The following is a 16,256-nucleotide window of genomic DNA, read 5'->3' as shown; positions in this document are numbered from 1 at the left end:
ACACCCAAAGTTCCGGGTTGGACCCCAACGTCCATTACCTGCTTAATGTATTCATCCATGAGGAAGATTCATCCAAACCCCACCTACTCCTATCTGCACCTTGGTTGTGGTTTCTTTGAATGAGAGCATCTGAAGAACGTGCTGTTGACGTCCATGACTGATCCATTGAGGTCTGGGGGTATGTGTCACCGTCCAGCACTAATGGACAGAGCATGACCAACATGCACTGTGGGGATGTAGGTGGCTGTTTGTCGACCAACAAACACTTGCAACAGAGCCCTTTTGATCAATAGAGTACACATCAGGCTAGCACCAACTTGTTCGTGTAAACATCTAGGATTTCAGTCACACCTTATAAGCCATGGGGAAGCCATTTCCTTTTTCTTCCTTTTCAGACGTCTGTAAAAAATGTCCATGGCTAATACAAGCCCACAGGATGAAAGGCGGTTTCACCACCCCTATAACACGAGCCAGCACAAAACCACTCTAAAACACAGACTTCATCAGCTACCCACAGTGCACCAAGTCAGCTCCAGTCCCTCCCAAGTACAGCCGGCTTCTCGTTAAACACTCAGTTACACTCCATTATAACGTTCAGACATTAGTCACGAACATAAGCCTCAAGTTAACGAGGAATTAATCATAAACACAACATGAATACACGTGTAGATGGTTAAAATGTGCTACGCCTACTAGCCTAGCCTGTGGACTGTACCAACTAGAGGGCTGATCCATTGTACATCTGGGGGGACACTCCCACTTGTGATGTCACCAGAGGGTCGATTTGACATGGCTTGTAACGGCTAATCAGCATCACACCTCATTGGGAAAATCTGTGCTCTTTAACACATGATTAATCATTTAATATGCATCGTTTGTAAATGATTAATTTAATTAGAAGTGATCGTTTTTTGAATAATAATTGTATCATAAACTAAAGAATAATAAATGCCATATGACCTTTCGTTTATACATTTTTATTATAAAGTGTTACCCAACATTCCTATCAAAACTTCCCAAGCAGACAGGATGAGTTGAATAACTGACGCATTTGAGATGGAATCCTCAGGCATTGCCGGCCTTGTGGGTTTGAATCCCTCCGACAAAGACATTCTTGATGTTTAGTTTCCAGAGCCAATAAGTGGCTGCTTTGAGGACCATGGCAGCGGGAGCTTTGGGAATGGCTGGGAAAATGGAAGCCCTACTGGGCGTCTTTTCTAGAAAATGAAAATGTAACCCCCAACCCTGCTGCAGCTGAGACCAGATACACAGGCACTGCTCACCTCCTTCGACCTGATGCTACAAGACCCCACAGAGCAGCAGCTGGATGCGTGCATGTGTTTTCTAAATGCCCTTACATGGAAAGATTTCTTTCAGTTAAGACTGTACATTTCGAGAACGTGCCAAATGGAAGATTCTCAAAGTTCGGAGTCGATTCCAATGGCAGCACTACAACTGCGTTTTTGGCAAAGGCAATTTGGCCTTGTAACCTGTCATTACAGTGTCAACGCCCGGCCTGGGATGATGAAGACGTTTCGGCGCTGACAGATGAAGCCTCCCAAAGCCTTAGAAGGGCTGACAGAGGAAGGTAATCCATAAAGCATCTGACTGACGTGCACATGCTCATTAGGGCGGTACATCGTCTTTCGTCAGGCTGATGTCTATACTTGATTTTGAGTGAGTGAGGGGGGGGGGGGGATCCTGGTATTCCATCGGATTGCCCAACACGTCAAAACAAAACAATGTTTTTCAACCTTTGAGGCACAAAATCAGCCCATCTCGTCGGCATCGCAGTGTGTACGCGACACCGTGGCACCACGCGCTGTCTGAGGAGAACCTACAGGCAGGTGGGACCCCTCAGCGCTCTCCCCAACCTCAGGGGTCCCACCTGCAGGCAGGTGGGACCCCACAGCGCTCTCCCCAACCTTAAGGGTCGAACCTACAGGCAGGTTGGACCCCTAGGCGCTCTACCCAACCTGAGGGGTCCAACCTACAGGCAGGTTGGACCCCACAGCGCTGTCCCCAACCTGAGGGTCGAACGGGAGCCGCCTGTCAATGACTGAGGAGTGACATGTTACAGGAAAGAGGTCTCCATTAAGTATAGGAAGGATTTATCCTGGGAAGACACTATCCAGGAAATTATCATTCCTAATGCATGATGTACACACAACTACATAGATAATTGTTCCTTGGTTTGTTAATTAAAAATGGGTGTAATGCATTGGACCATATTTCTGTACGGTTTGAAGCAAGTAAAGAATACACTACAATGATTGTGTGATGAGCGAATATGTTCTTTACTAGTAAACGAAATAGACGGTATCAACTAGTACAGAGCACCTTCACCACGGTGAGAAGAGGGTTTGCTGCCACCTTGTGGTCACACACCACAACAACAGCCCTGTGTGTCTGATCTTACTTTACTCTACGACATGACATAATTCCAGTCCCTCTTCATCTAGGCAAGGGCAGAACAACTTCAAAGATGAAATTTCCCTTGAAATTAAGGAACGGAAGGGTCCATTTTCCCGATGCACAGAGGGGAGTGAATCTCTAGGTAGGACATCAATCCAGAGGTATCCACACATCTGTAAGCCCACCGCTGTCTTGACACGTAGCATCCTCCAGTGAACACTCTCCACAGCAGCCTCTGGTAGAGATCTCTCAGTCAGGGGAGGTCACCTCTTCATCAGGTGGTTGATGGCTTTGACCTCGTCCGCAGAGAGAGGGGAGAGGTTGTAACCTGTCAGCTCAGGTTTCCCTACACAAACACACACACACACACACACACACACACATATATATTTTAAGGTCTTAAAGATCAGTTTTGGGAAGTCCTAATAGACCGTTCACACCACACGTCTCTGTAAGGATCTTAACCATCTACCAACCTTAACCGTAACCTTAGTAGCCTACCATACATTTAACTGAACTTGGCTGACCAAACATGTTTATAAAAGCCAGGGTCCTACCTTGTATCACATTGAGGTGGTTGACTTTGGCCTTCAGCTCTTTCCGTAGGTCATTAATCTCCTTGTCAAGCTGTTCCTGGTCTGTAATTAAAAGTGGGTGATGTTTAATATCCCTCCGTGAATGAAGAAACGTGGAAAGACGATTCACATTGGAGAATGTTAAACTGTGCCCACTGTTCCTCTCTTACCTTTTCGGATCATGTCTTGAGTCTTTGATTTGGGAAGTTTGATGAACATGTTTCCGAAGCAAACCATCACCTTTTCTATCAAAAAATAAATAAATAAAGAATACAGCGTTAACATGTAACACAGATACACATGGTTGATAAAGTCCTATGCGCGATGTTACGTTCACGTTAATATGAATCATAAAGTGCCGGTGAGGACGTCTCTAGTGCTGACCTGAATTGGCCGTGGATCGCAGTGCGCTCAGTGCTTCACGGTTCATGTTCCTCTTCAGGTCCAGGTCGACTATCTAAAAGGAGAAGATATACATTAAATAGCAGCCCTGCAGAAAAAGACCTAATCCCTTTATTAATCAAACCAGACTAACATTACGGAGATGAAGACACATCAAGAGCATTTACAATAACGTTTCTCTGCAAGGAATTGGGAAAAGCAGCATAGTAGCCTACAATATAGTACAGTTACGTTAGATTACTTTGAGTACTTTGATTACATTGAGGGCATTCAAATAAAGGTAATGTCATTGTGTTGGATATCATACAACGGAATAAAGATAACATATGGCAGCTCTGGTAATATGTAGTCAACGCAACCTGTCCACCAGTTAGTTTTAAAGTTTTAAATATTCGCTTATATTTAATGTGATACCTGTTGTTTATTGGTTAAAACGTCTTCAGCCGCCTCCTCCACCTCGGTCAGAAACTCCAGGACGCGCGTCGACTCCATGTTGGCGGTGTGTCAGGAAAATATGTCCGGGTAGAAACAGAGACTGGCTTTAGAAAGACGATCATTATATTGTTCCTGTTGTTATTGTTGTTTTGAAACAATGAATAAGATGGAACATAGGACATATATAAATTGCCTGCGCATTGTATGATTTTTTTAACCTCCAGTTATATTATAAATTATTGCTAGGTTATTTTTGTATTGATTAAAATGTATTTCAAGATAATAACATAAAACAAAAAGAAAAACATACCGGAAATCGTTATATGAAATATGCCGTTTATTAAAATATTAAAAATAACTCACAATCAAGTCATTATTAAATACAATATCCACACTGGCACCCAGGATACAATCATAAATGAGCTCTAAATTACAAATTCGACCTGTTTGTTTTTTTTTGTTTTGCTGAGAGGTAAAGTGTCCATCAGTGCATCCGGCTCCGGCTGGAGTCCAGCGGCTCTCCTCCGCTCGGACACCCCCCTGCGGCACTCGGAGCCGCTCCTCCGCTTCTCGTACCGCCCTCCTCCTCCCCCTCCTCCTCCTCCCCCTCCCCCTCCCCCTCCCCCTCCCCCTCCCCCTCCTCTTCCTCCTCCTCCTCCTCCTCCTCTTCCTCTGTGCTCCGAGCAGCTCCTGTTCCTCCACCCAGCCGACCTGTCGCCTCCCCCGGACCCCCCAACACCCCCCACCCCCCCCTCCCTCAGAGCACTGACCCCCGTCCCGTCTCTGTCAGCCGGGGCCATGGCCTGGGTGGGGGGTCCGGGGGTGGGGGGCCCGGGATTGGGGGGTCCAGGGGTGGGGGGCCGGCGGAGGTTCCCCAGGTCCTGCATGCGCCCCTGGTGGCCCCCCCGGGCCGGGCTGAGGGGGGGGCGGCCCCGGGTCCTGGACGGTCTCCTCTCCGCGGGGGCCCGGGCGCGGGTCTCGCTGTGGCTCCTGCGGGGGAGGGGGGGCCCCGGGGCGGTGGGCGGGGCAGTGGGCGGGGCGTGGGCCGAGGGGCAGCGGCAGCGCCGGGCGCGGCTCGCGGCGGCAGCGGCAGCGGCGGCGGCGTAGCGCTGCCGGCACTGTGAGCAGCCGCAGCCCGACAGCAGCGTCGCGTCGACGGCCGACGGCGCGGACAGGAAGCTGAGCGGGAAGGCGCGCTGGCACTGCAGGATGCTGCGGGGGCAGCTGAGGCGGGCGGCGGCGCCCGGGGGGGCGGGGCCGCCTGGTCGCACGGGGGCGGGGCCCCGGCCCTCCTCCTCCTCCGTCTGAAGCCGCCGCCCCTCCAGCTGCAGCAAGCGCTCCAGGTAGCGCTCCAGGTGATCGGGGGGGCGGGGCTGGGGGCGGGGCTGGGGGCGTGGCTCCGCCTGGTAGCAGGACGCCAGCTGGGTTAGGCTCCAGGCGTTGAAAGGCGGAGGCAGGAAGTCCGGGAAGGGGTCAGACTGGGGGTTTCGCGGCCCCCCCCCTCCTCGCGGCCCGTGGGGGTCGGGGGGGAGTGGGGAGGGGGAGATGACCTCCGGGCGCAGGTCGAGGGGCGGGGGAACGGCGGGCGAGGAGGGGGACAGGGGAAGCCTTTCAGTGTCGGACAGATCCCGGTCGCTGTCGGTGTCCTTTCCAGGGTCGCACAGCTTCTCTGGATCCTGCTCCGGCCCCCTGCTCCCGGGAGGAGCTGGGCTTGAGTCTGACAGGCGGCCCGGGGGGTGGCCCGCGGCGCCATGTTTACTCCTGTCAGCCCCACGGGAATGTTCTCTGTGGCGGCAGGCTGGACGCCGCACTTCCCTTCTCTCGCCTACAGAGGGCGCCACACGACACGCCGAATCGGCTGTTGTTCCCTGAGCGCTTCAGACGGAAATTAATAAACAAAGACTTAGTGCGTCTGGCATGAGAACATCGCGTTCAATTGTTGATTTAACTCGTTGCATTAAGCTCACCTGGTCTGTAGAGAGGTGCATTTGGTGGAGGGGATGTTGACGTTGTTTTTTCGTCTTTGCTGCGACCTCTGTGATAACATGAAACACTGTTATCAACTACGCACAGTGTGTGTAGGCAATTCACACACGAATGTATTGCTGAAATTGCTGTGCGTTTTGAATATTTTGCTTTTATTGTGTGCACTTGTTTTAGGTGTAAGCGTATTTTTACACTTACTTTTTCCGTGAAGTGGTTATTGTCCTGCCATGATGGAGCGTTGTGCGGCAGCGCCGGGGTCTTCCTCTGAGCCTGACGTCTGCCCATGTTGCTGCGGGTGCAAACATTAACCAGGCCCATGGTTATGCATTTGAATTAGAAAATAAATATGATTATTACCCTGACATATGGGCATTTTTTTCCAGAATACAATTCTAACCAACGGGTTAACAATATCGTAATCAGTTAACAACGGCATATATCTGCACGGTTCAGCAGTGTGGTGCTTTGTCCGTGTGCCCGCTGTGGAGATGCTGCTTCAACGAGCCGAACATGGAGGCGCTCAGAGCCGAGAGAGAGAGAGAGAGAGAGAGAGAGAGAGAGAGAGAGAGAGAGAGAGAGAGAGAGAGAGAGAGAGAGAGAGAGAGAGAGAGAGAGAGAGAGAGAGAGAGAGAGAGAGAGAGAGAGAGAGACACACACACACACACACACACACACACACACGCATCACTTCTGATTCGATAAGAAGATCATTTATATCATACCTGGTTAGATTATGGTTGCAGCTCGTCCATTTCCTTTCTTTGATTGAAAGCTTCTGAAGACCTAGTGGCACACATTCTTGCACGATTGCACCCATCCCCGATTGGAATAGCAACCAATCAAAAGGTCGGCAGGATGTTATAGCAACAAATATTCTGTAGGCCTAATGACGTTCATATTTTAGTCCGATACGAATGCATTTACGCGTGATTTAAGTCGACGTTATCAGTGCAATGTAGAGCTGCATCGCCGTTTGTAATACGACCTCCAAGGTATTTCTGCATTGCTTCATGACAGGGAAAAGGCACCTGTTCGACCAAGCTTGCCCGATTGTCCGATAACACATCCGCGTAGTTGGTAAGTTCCAAGTTTTCAAATGAAATGGACTGAGGCTACAGTATCCTCCTGTTTGTGTCCAATAAAGGGCGTTATTACATGTCTTCTGCCCCCTACCGGCTACTACAGGAAACGACAGGCTACTACGGGCTACTACAGGGAATGCTTGAGCGCCGTTGATCACGTGCGGGTATGTTCTCTATAATAAACATGCATAATGCCACTCTGTGTTTTAGAATATATTAAATTATAAAAACGATTGGAGTGTTGCAGCTTTACAAAGACTGCATTTCATTTTTGAAATCAAATCGTGTTCTCTTAAACCCATATCTGAACCTTGTTCTAGAAAATAAGCAATGCAATCCATCACACACACAAACTAATAAACACACATCAAAACAAGAAGTGAAGCCCTATTAAATCATCCCGGGCAGCCCACATTGCACTGTCTCTCTATAAATAGTGTCCAAACTGCCGCTCCATGCTGCCTCTGGTCTCATGTTATATGTCAAAGGCTAGCCCCGATCCCCAGGACCATGTGTCACAATAGACAGGAGCTGCAGTGGTCGGTCGTGTCAAATGGGGCGGGAAGCAGATCCTATGTAAGTGTCCTTGGAACCACTCTGGGGGTTTGTGTGTTGTTATGTTAACGTCTTTTTATCTTGTTTTACCTTTCCTCCTCCGGTTGCAGTCAGTCTCCCTTCACGTGTCACCACGCGGTCTCTTTAAGAGCTGTGGTTGGTGTCGAGGAACAGTCCACTACCAGCGGCACTAGCTAGTGGCGGTGAGGGCCTTCGCGTCAGCCCGGCGGGGTGGAACCAACGGGGGGACCCAACGTTAGCTGCTGCTCAGGTTGGGATCCAGCCCCGTCTAGCCTCCCCTCTTCTCCACTACTGTATGTTTCTGTGGCAGGGTGACATGTTGTACCGAGGCAGCGTGGCCTTCTGTGCTGTGGCCCTGAATCCTGTTTGAGGTCATAGACTGTAGGACAGCCTTACCTGCGTGTGTGTGTGTGTGTGTGTGTGTGTGTGTGTGTGTGTGTGTGTGTGTGTGTGTGTGTGTGTGTGTGTGTGTGTGTGTGTGTGTGTGTGTGTGTGTGTGTGTGTGTGTGTGTGTGTGTATGTGTGTGCTTTCTACGCAGTCTACTGTTTGACTCCCAGCTGAAAGGTTCTTGGCTCGAATCCCCGAGGTCTGCACAGTCTCCCCGTGGGCATCCTTGAGCACGATGCCCTAAAAACACTACATGCTCATGAACGCTGGGGTCAGGGGGGGTCATAAATATACTTTGAGACTGTACCTGTGATAAGATTAGATACCTCTTTATTAATCCCCCGTAGGAAAAATGTATTATTAAGGGCTATACAAATAAAATTGAATTGAATTGAATGACATGTCTGAAGTCGCTTTAAAAGGTCCCATGACACGCGACCATGACATCACAAGGGGGCGTGTCCACCTAGATGTATGATGGACAGATGAGCACCGTTTGCTCTACCCAGGGTCCATCTGGGTGGACACGCCCACCTGTGGTGCGACTCATCCCACCCACACCTGGCGGCGTGGCGGGGACCTTTAATGAACACAGGTGGATCCATCAGACTGGGGTCCAGGGAGGTGATGAGGAGCTCTGTGTGCCCCAGGGGCCGACAGGGGGACGGGATGAGCAGCCCCCGTGAGGGACCGCCCTGGAGGGCCCCCCACGCCGCGACCGCGGCCCCCAACACTAAGACCGTCATCCGTCTGAGGGACATCTACGACCCCCAGCCCCCCCCCGCCAAGGCCCCGGTCCGGATACGGCCCCCGGGACCCCCGCCCCCCCGGGGCCCCGGCACCTCCCCCCCCGCGGGCCCCCCCTGCTCCTCCCCCGTCTCCCCCCCGCCCAAACCCGCCATGAGGAGGCGCTCCCGCTCCCTGTCGGCCCCTGCGGCGCGGGGGAGGGGCCGGGCCCCCCGGGGCCCCCACGTGCGCTTCATGGACTCCATGGGCCTGGAGCTGGAGGAGGTCCGGCTCTTCAGGTCCAGCGAGAACCCGCTCATCCCCCCCCACGTCACCGTCCGGCTGCTGATGGGCAGCGAGCTGGCCTCTGGGCGGGCCCCCGAGCTGGCCCTGCCCTACTTCAAGCCCTGCTTCTGCGACAACATGGCCGCCGGGCCGGGGTTCGGGGCCCGGCTGCGCGGCAGGGGGGTCAGCCTGGGGGCCGTCGTCTGCTCCGACGCGGGCATCACCGGCTCCGTGCACGTCCTGAACCTGGCCTTCGAGAAGGAGGTCACGCTGGCCTACTCCTTCACCAACTGGAGGAGCCACACGAACACAGGTGCATTGTGGGTATCCAGCGAGGTCCTCAAGGATGGGCCTGAGGAGTCAGAGACAGATGTGTTCCACTTCTGGCTTCCTGTCCCGCCCTTCATTCTGCAACCCGGCGCCGTTTTGGAGTTTGCCGTTTGCTATAAGGTGAACGGACGCTCTTACTGGGACAACAACGACGGGATGAATTATAGACTGTCGTGCCACAGCTACAAGCTCACCGTTCCCAAAGAATGTGAGGACAGCCTGCTGCACTTCATCTGATCGGCCACACGGTGGCACTGCTGGGTTACGTATTCGACCTCAGAGATTGTCGAATTAGTGGGTGAAAGTGTTATCCCTAACCCAAAAAAATTAATAAGAAAATAGGATCAGAAAATTACACTAATGTTTTGCATACTGCACTGGGCATCATATCGTCATTGTCTGTTTTACATAACGGCCTGTTAATAGGTTATAAATCCTGAAAGATTTTGCCCTGCTAGTTTCCATGACATGGTGTAATCCCCGAATTCTGGACTTCAGTTCAAAGCTGAAGCTTGAAATTGTTGGGGTTGTTCCTGATTTATTTCGTCACCCTACGCAGAGATCTCCTGTGTTCACCTCTACAGAAATTGTTTCTAAAGGCCATAGTCCGTCTAGTCATACCGCTATCCAATGAGACCTTTTAACAAACGTTTCCCTGTCACAGGGAGCAGCGAGCCTAGAGCCTTATCCGGCGGTGGGCCAGGGCTTGGCTCGCCGTCGGGCATTCTTCTCCGCTGAGCCGAGGCTTTAAGAAAGCACCGTGACAACAATCCAACGGCTAAGGCCAGTTTCATGAGCGCAGCTCTATATCACTAAGCACCTCCCGGGGGCTTCGGTGAACCCACATCAGAACAGACACCCCGAAAAAAGGGCCCTTAAAAGGACACGGAGAAGTGCCCCCCCCCCCCCCCGAGATAATGGAGGTGCACGGAGACAAGAGCCCTCCATATAGGGGCGCAGGAAAAGGGAGGGGTGGACAGGCCTGACATTAAGGAAAGAAAGATAAACTAAATGGTTTAAAAATCCAAATGCATGCTCCAGAAAAATCACCAAAAGAGCCTTACCTGCTCTCTTAGGGCCTCCGAGGTTGTTTGATCAATACTTGAGAATGTATATATTTCCTACATGTTTAAGATTTACTCTAGATTTACTTAACTGATTATTACTTGAGGGCATTGTTTTTTAGTTTGATGTGATACTTGTGGACACTAGAAGACAGTATTTATCTCATTTGGAAGAATCCCAGTTTATGGCCATTATTTGCGTATTTCTTTCTATTTTTTTTTGTGATTGTTCTCATTATCTATTGCACCCTTGACTTGTTCTGCTGATTTAATGATTAACCTGATATTTTTCTGTTGGTTCCCGTTTCTTAAACTGCTGCTCCTTTAATCTTGCATTCAGCAGCATTGGCTGATACGAAACAATAAAAGGCAACTGTTCTCTCAGTCCTCCTGCACCCTATGCCTCTCCTGGGGGGAGATCCCAAAGGAAACGTCCACAAACACGGTACATGGACAATATAGCTTAGGCTTGTAAAACCCAATAGAGGCAGACATGGGAAATTACAGTCTGCAGTTTACAGTTGCATTTCCCAAACACTTTAACTTCTCTATGGCAGTCATCCATTATAAACATTCCCACAGATACCTTATTATCTTCGGATTGTTTCGCTAGCCAGTACTTTATACTGGCTCTCCATCATTAGTTAGTTCACTGCGTAGTAAGTAAGGTCTCACTAATTAAATAATTTCAATTAAGTTATTTGATATTCTGATTGGTTCTCTCTTAGCTATCAAGGTTGACCCTTTGATGGCTGGTTGGTCTTCTTGATTCTTACAGAAATATGTATACACACACAAAGGTGACTGTGTGTGTATACACAGTCTGTTTGCTCTCCGCAGCTCTCCGCAGCTAAGATGCACTTGACACTTGTGTAAATGTAATTGGTCTCCAGGTCTCAGATGTATAGGACCGCTCTCTATCTAAAGTAAACCTTGGTTAGATTAGTTTCCATTGTGATTTTAGATCCACTTTGCTTTACAATTCCCAGCACCTCCCCCCCAGGCTGACCTGTGTGTGTGTGTGTGTGTGTGTGTGTGTGTGTGTGTGTGTGTGTGTGTGTGTGTGTGTGTGTGTGTGTGTGTGTGTGTGTGTGTGTGTGTGTGTGTGTGTGTGTGTGCGTGTGTGTGTGTGAGTCATGGACATTTCACACACTGAGAGGCCTTCCCCTTGGCTGGCCATCATTCTGGCCGTTCACCAAGGTTAGCCCCGGAAGTCAGGATATCCCTCCCTCACACACACACACACACACACACACACACACACACACACACACACACACACACACACACACACACACACACACACACACACGCACTCCGTGGGCAGCCAGCAGCCGGTTCAGGTGGGGGGGCTCGGGACCCCAGCAGCTGTCAGCCGGACGCTCTCCACTGGGGCTGCTCTGATCCAGACAGCGAGTGGTCCTTATGTACAGTAGGACTGACACGCACGCACACACACACACACACCCCCACACCCCCCCCCCCCCCCACACACACACACACACACCCCCCCCCACACACACACACACACACCATCACACACACACACACACCATCACACACACACACACACACACACACACACACACACACACACACACACACACGCACACGCACGCCGTCTGCTGCCCGTCCCACCAGGTGGAGGTTTCTGAATCATGCGCGTGTGAGAGGCTATAAACAGAGCTGGTCACCTGCCATATTGTGATCAAACATAATCCTCCCATGAGGTCACCATGCGTGATGCGTTGCCTCATTGAGAGACTCGATGACGTCCGTAGCCTCATGACCGCTACCTAGAGTTTTATTTAATTCATTGTAGTTTCTTTTATTGGTGGATTTTATTTTATATTTCTTATGAACCCTGGTGTAAGTAAGCGTGTGTGTGTGCAGAAGGGCCGACCCTCACCACCCCATAACACGACGTGGGGCTGAACTCACCCGTGTCGAAGGGCCTTTGCTGTACAGCCTGTCCTGAATGGTTAATGAGTGTATTTTAATAGTCCATGTGTGATCCTAGAGAGAAGGAGCGGCTGAGAAACAATACAGAGTAGTGTGCTGGATGTTATTTGATAATCTTTGTACAGTGGAGATTAATCCCTGGGCAGACAGTCGACTCCGCGCTGAACGGGGAAGCAACAGAGGAGGATAACTTGATTTTTCCTTGATTGACTTTAGCAGAGGCAGATAGTTGGACTCAAACCTAATTAATGTGGGATGATTAAATAACTCATAACTCATTCCTAATAAAAGATCACAAGACAGAGACGCGGAATTTGTTACAAATTCAAAACCTGTATTGTGCAGACAATAAATAGATCTTACAAAGGGATTTTTTTAATCTTGTTCACAGACAAGGTTTCCATTCAAGAAAAAACATTTACACTGGCGATATGAAAACAGAATCCGATGGCGTTGGGACTGAAATAACACAACTCCCGACGTGGCCTGTGGGCTCTGAGGGACGGTGACATAGACTCTCACATGCACGTTCTCCCCCCCCCCGCGTTCGACGGCCTCTTTAGAGTCTGCAGCTTTAAATAACAAAACAACTGTTCTTCCATGGCAGAAAATAATGACCTTGATTTCATTTTCTCGTATCTTTTCACTCTTTTCATCCTTTTTCTTCCTCCTTCTTTTCATTTGCTCTTTATCTTTTTATTCTCTCTTTTCGTGTTCTCTTTTCCTCCTCGTCCCTTTCCAATTCCTGCTTTCCTTCTCTTTGAAATTGTCTCTGTTTCCTCCTCTTCCTCCTCCTCCTCTTCCTCTCCTCCATGGATGGACAATGTCAACTGAAAGGGGAGGGAGATGGTTTTCCTCTGAGTAGGTGTGGGGCCCCCCCGTGTACCTCTGTCTCTCCGACCCCCCCCACCACCACCAGCACCACCTCCACCACCAGCACAGCGGGAGCTGCTCCAACTCACTAGAGAGACATAGCCTCCAAGGTGCATTGCACCCGAACATCAGGAGGGCCCCTGGCTGAGGGCCGGCGGGGCCCGTGGAAGACTCCATGCAAGGTCGCAACTGAACAGAACCAAGAACCAGCAACTCTTCACAGAAGAGACCTGGCTAAGGCCGGTGGAACCTGGGGCAGAGAGAGAGGGCACAGGGTTAGCATCAAAGTTAAATAAATCGCTCGCCCAGAGTTAATCAATCGGGGTTCTATTATTAGCCCGACGGGCGGCCGACTGTCCCACTTCTGGCTCCAGCGAACCGCTTCGTACGTAAGCACAACCCGGGCTAACTCACAGAGGACTGAGGGTTTTTTATAGCTCTTCCAAACGCGTAGCGAAAGCGCGTCGTAAGCTAGAATGGGCCACAGACCTTTTTTAGAAAGTGCGTGAAGGGGTTTGATGAAGGTTAGTGGCTTCACCGCCCCAGGGCCTAATGAGGACGCATGGAAAGGTTGCCCAGGAAGACACTTCTAGAACGCCATCTGACAAGGTGAGGTGTGTGATGCGGCGTTGGTGAAAACATGAGGAGCAGGAGGAGGAGCAGGAGGAGGAGGAGGAGGAGGAGGAGGAGGAGGTGGAGGAGGAGGTGAAGGAGGAGGTGAAGGACGATGAAGAGAGGGAGGAGCAGGAGGAGGAGGAGGAGGAGAAGGAGGAGGTGAAGGAGGAGGAGGAGGAGGAGGAGGTGAAGGAGGATGAAGAGAGGGAGGAGCAGGAGGAGGAGGTGAAGCAGGATGAAGAGAGGGAGGAGGAGGAGGAGGTGGTGAAGGAGGATGAAGAGAGGGAGGAGGAGGAGGAGGAGGAGGAGGAGGAGGTGGGGAAGGAGGATGAAAAGAGGGAGGAGGAGGAGGAGGAGGAGGTGGAGGAGGAGGTGGTGAAGGAGGATGAAGAGAGGGAGGAGGAGGAGGAGGAGGAGGAGGAGGAGGAGGAGGAGGAGGTGGGGAAGGAGGATGAAAAGAGGGAGGAGGAGGAGGAGGAGGAGGAGGAGGTGGAGGTGGAGGAGGAGGTGGTGAAGGAGGATGAAGAGAGGGAGGAGGAGGAGGAGGAGGAGGAGGAGGAGGAGGAGGAGGAGGAGGAGGAGGAGGAGGAGGAGGATGAAAAGAGGGAGGAGGAGGAGGAGGAGGTGGAGGAGGAGGTGGTGAAGGAGGATGAAGAGAGGGAGGAGGAGGAGCAAAAGAAGGAGCAGGAGGAGGAGGAGGTGTTGAAGGAGGATGAAGAGAGGGAGGAGGAGGAGGAGTTGGAGGAGCATTAGCGGGAGGAGGGAGGAGTGTGAGGAGGAAGAGGAGCCTAAGGAGGAAGAGGAGGTGCACTGACCTGGTCAGGTGCTTGCTTGAGGTATGGACTTCCATCTCGTTGCTCTTGAACTCGTTCAGTTCTTTCCGTATTGCTGCCTGAGGAGCCAAGGAACAAAGGGAACACAGAATTAGCATGGATTGGTTTCATTTGACCACTTAAAGCTCATGCACACGCGTGTAAAACAAAGCCTACCTTGTCGGAGGCGGAGAGGCGGGTCCAGGGTTTGTCGGCCCTCCTGTCGTAGTCCTGGGCTTTGGCCACCTCCACGTAGTCGCTGAAGCGGATCAGGATCTTGCGGTCCCGGAGCTCGTCCACAGTGGGTCGCTGGTTCAGCTGGGGGGGGGGGGGGGGGGGGAGAGGTGGGGTTCAAATTTGGTATTCAGCCATCTCATTACCTTGGGACCAGATACTACATGCAGATCATCTACATTCCTGTGGGAATGAGCCGTGCTTCTATTGGAACTGGTTCTGCAGCGCTAATATTCGATCAGGATCAATGGATCGCCTCGCTTGTTGCAGCTAAAACTTTTTTGTCATTGTGCAAAGAAGTGTCTCCAATGGGGCTTCATGTAAATTATTTTATTTAAATGTTGTTTACAAGACGCAGGATCTGATTGGTTCTGTATTTTACAGAGCCATAGTGCAAATGAGAATCATCTGAATAAAAAGGATGTTTGGTGAGGAAGAGGAGGATGGGGATGAAGCACCTCTTACCTTTCTGTTGAGCCGTTGTTTGATCTCTCTCCTCTCCTCCTGTTCACTCTGGTCGTTCTTTTCTGTGAACAAACAACAAGGAGTCTGTTAGCCTCTGGAGAACGCACCGCCCTCTAAACAACCAAACATAGACAGTTTTTAATTGTACTTCTAAAAATACATTTTTATGCGTGTGTGAGAAAAAACAGGTCTTCTGCATTCTTGCAAAGGGGGCTTGTCAAAAAGATTGAATCATATTCATGCGCAGCGCTGGGGGTGTCGTCAGCAACTAACAACGTAAAAACAACAACCTATAAAACCCAAAATTTGGACAGCGATTCTCAACCCAGTGCCAAGGATCTTTACTCCGAGGCACTGTTGTGTTTTTCCATTGACGTGTTTGCCTGGGTCTAGACACGCTAAACTCTGATTTTTCCAGATCACAGTTTATAACATATTTTTAATCTCCTTCTATTGGATTCATTTCGGCCAGGGGCTTTGGGAGTCATGACGCTGAGAGCAGGTTTCAGTGGCTTAAGGACAGATGGCCGATGGACACCTGTCACTCTGCTGAAGAATGTCAGAATGTCCCCGCCCTGTTCTGAGTAATGTGACTTGCAAATCTTTTCAGTGATTGTACCGAATAAATGAATGAAAATTAAATAACGGGTCAGGTGATGACCCCTCATCTGTGTATGACCCTAATGTGGGGAAGGGATTATGTGTGCCCTGGTTACGAAATAGAGACTTTTTAAAGGAAAGGAGAGAGGGAGAGAGAAGGGGGAGAGAGGAAGAGAGAGAAACAGATTGAAACAACAGCTGTTAAGAGGGCACAGGTGTGGTGCAGTACGAATATGAAAACTCTGGTTGTGGATCTAAAAATAAGATACAATAAACATTATAAAATGTTTAAATTAGTTAATGACAAAATTAAGTACCACTGTGTGAATTCCTTTACACTTAACACACACTTACACTCTTAATTTTGTCATTAATTAATTTAAACATTTTATAAGTTTTTTTTATATATTTATATGTTATCTCTCAGTAAA

General features: G+C 50.2%; 3 protein-coding genes across 7 annotated transcripts in view; 1 reads left to right on the top strand and 2 right to left on the bottom strand.

The window, feature by feature from the left end:
* Positions 1-938: 938 nt before the first annotated feature.
* pdrg1 (p53 and DNA-damage regulated 1) lies at positions 939-3,920 on the bottom strand. Its single transcript, XM_056605899.1, has 5 exons — positions 3,807-3,920; positions 3,375-3,447; positions 3,161-3,235; positions 2,973-3,053; positions 939-2,761 (listed from the first exon to the last, which is right to left on the bottom strand). Exons 1-5 carry the CDS (start codon positions 3,882-3,884, stop codon positions 2,679-2,681), a joined length of 390 nt encoding a protein of 129 aa, XP_056461874.1. The 5' UTR covers positions 3,885-3,920; the 3' UTR covers positions 939-2,678.
* Positions 3,921-7,384: 3,464 nt separating this feature from the next.
* LOC130401988 (protein phosphatase 1 regulatory subunit 3D-like) lies at positions 7,385-10,926 on the top strand. Of its 5 annotated transcripts, none has more exons than XM_056606050.1 (3): positions 7,385-7,471; positions 7,561-7,721; positions 8,510-10,926. In XM_056606050.1, the coding sequence occupies exon 3, from the start codon at positions 8,529-8,531 to the stop codon at positions 9,435-9,437; it is 909 nt and encodes a 302-aa protein (XP_056462025.1). In that variant the 5' UTR covers positions 7,385-7,471; positions 7,561-7,721; positions 8,510-8,528; the 3' UTR covers positions 9,438-10,926. The 5 variants fall into 5 exon arrangements, with proteins under 5 accessions (XP_056462025.1, XP_056462024.1, XP_056462021.1 ...); XM_056606049.1 differs by having other exon boundaries at positions 8,455-10,926; XM_056606046.1 differs by having other exon boundaries at positions 8,369-10,926.
* A 2,246-nt stretch (positions 10,927-13,172) lies between these two features.
* LOC130402228 (phosphatase and actin regulator 3-like) overlaps positions 13,173-16,256 on the bottom strand; it is a 10,927-nt gene continuing 7,843 nt past the window's right edge. The window contains exons 2-5 of the mRNA XM_056606370.1: positions 15,226-15,287; positions 14,704-14,844; positions 14,530-14,606; positions 13,173-13,349 (exon numbers count right to left, since the gene is read on the bottom strand). Of these exons, the coding sequence (XP_056462345.1) occupies positions 13,334-13,349; positions 14,530-14,606; positions 14,704-14,844; positions 15,226-15,287 (296 nt within the window). The 3' untranslated portion in view covers positions 13,173-13,333. The remainder of the gene's footprint in view (positions 13,350-14,529; positions 14,607-14,703; positions 14,845-15,225; positions 15,288-16,256) is intronic.

This window comes from Gadus chalcogrammus, chromosome 13, assembly GCF_026213295.1.
Source record: "Gadus chalcogrammus isolate NIFS_2021 chromosome 13, NIFS_Gcha_1.0, whole genome shotgun sequence".
Classification (NCBI taxonomy): Eukaryota; Metazoa; Chordata; class Actinopteri; order Gadiformes; family Gadidae; genus Gadus; species Gadus chalcogrammus.
This window is presented reverse-complemented; position numbering and strand designations above follow the sequence as displayed.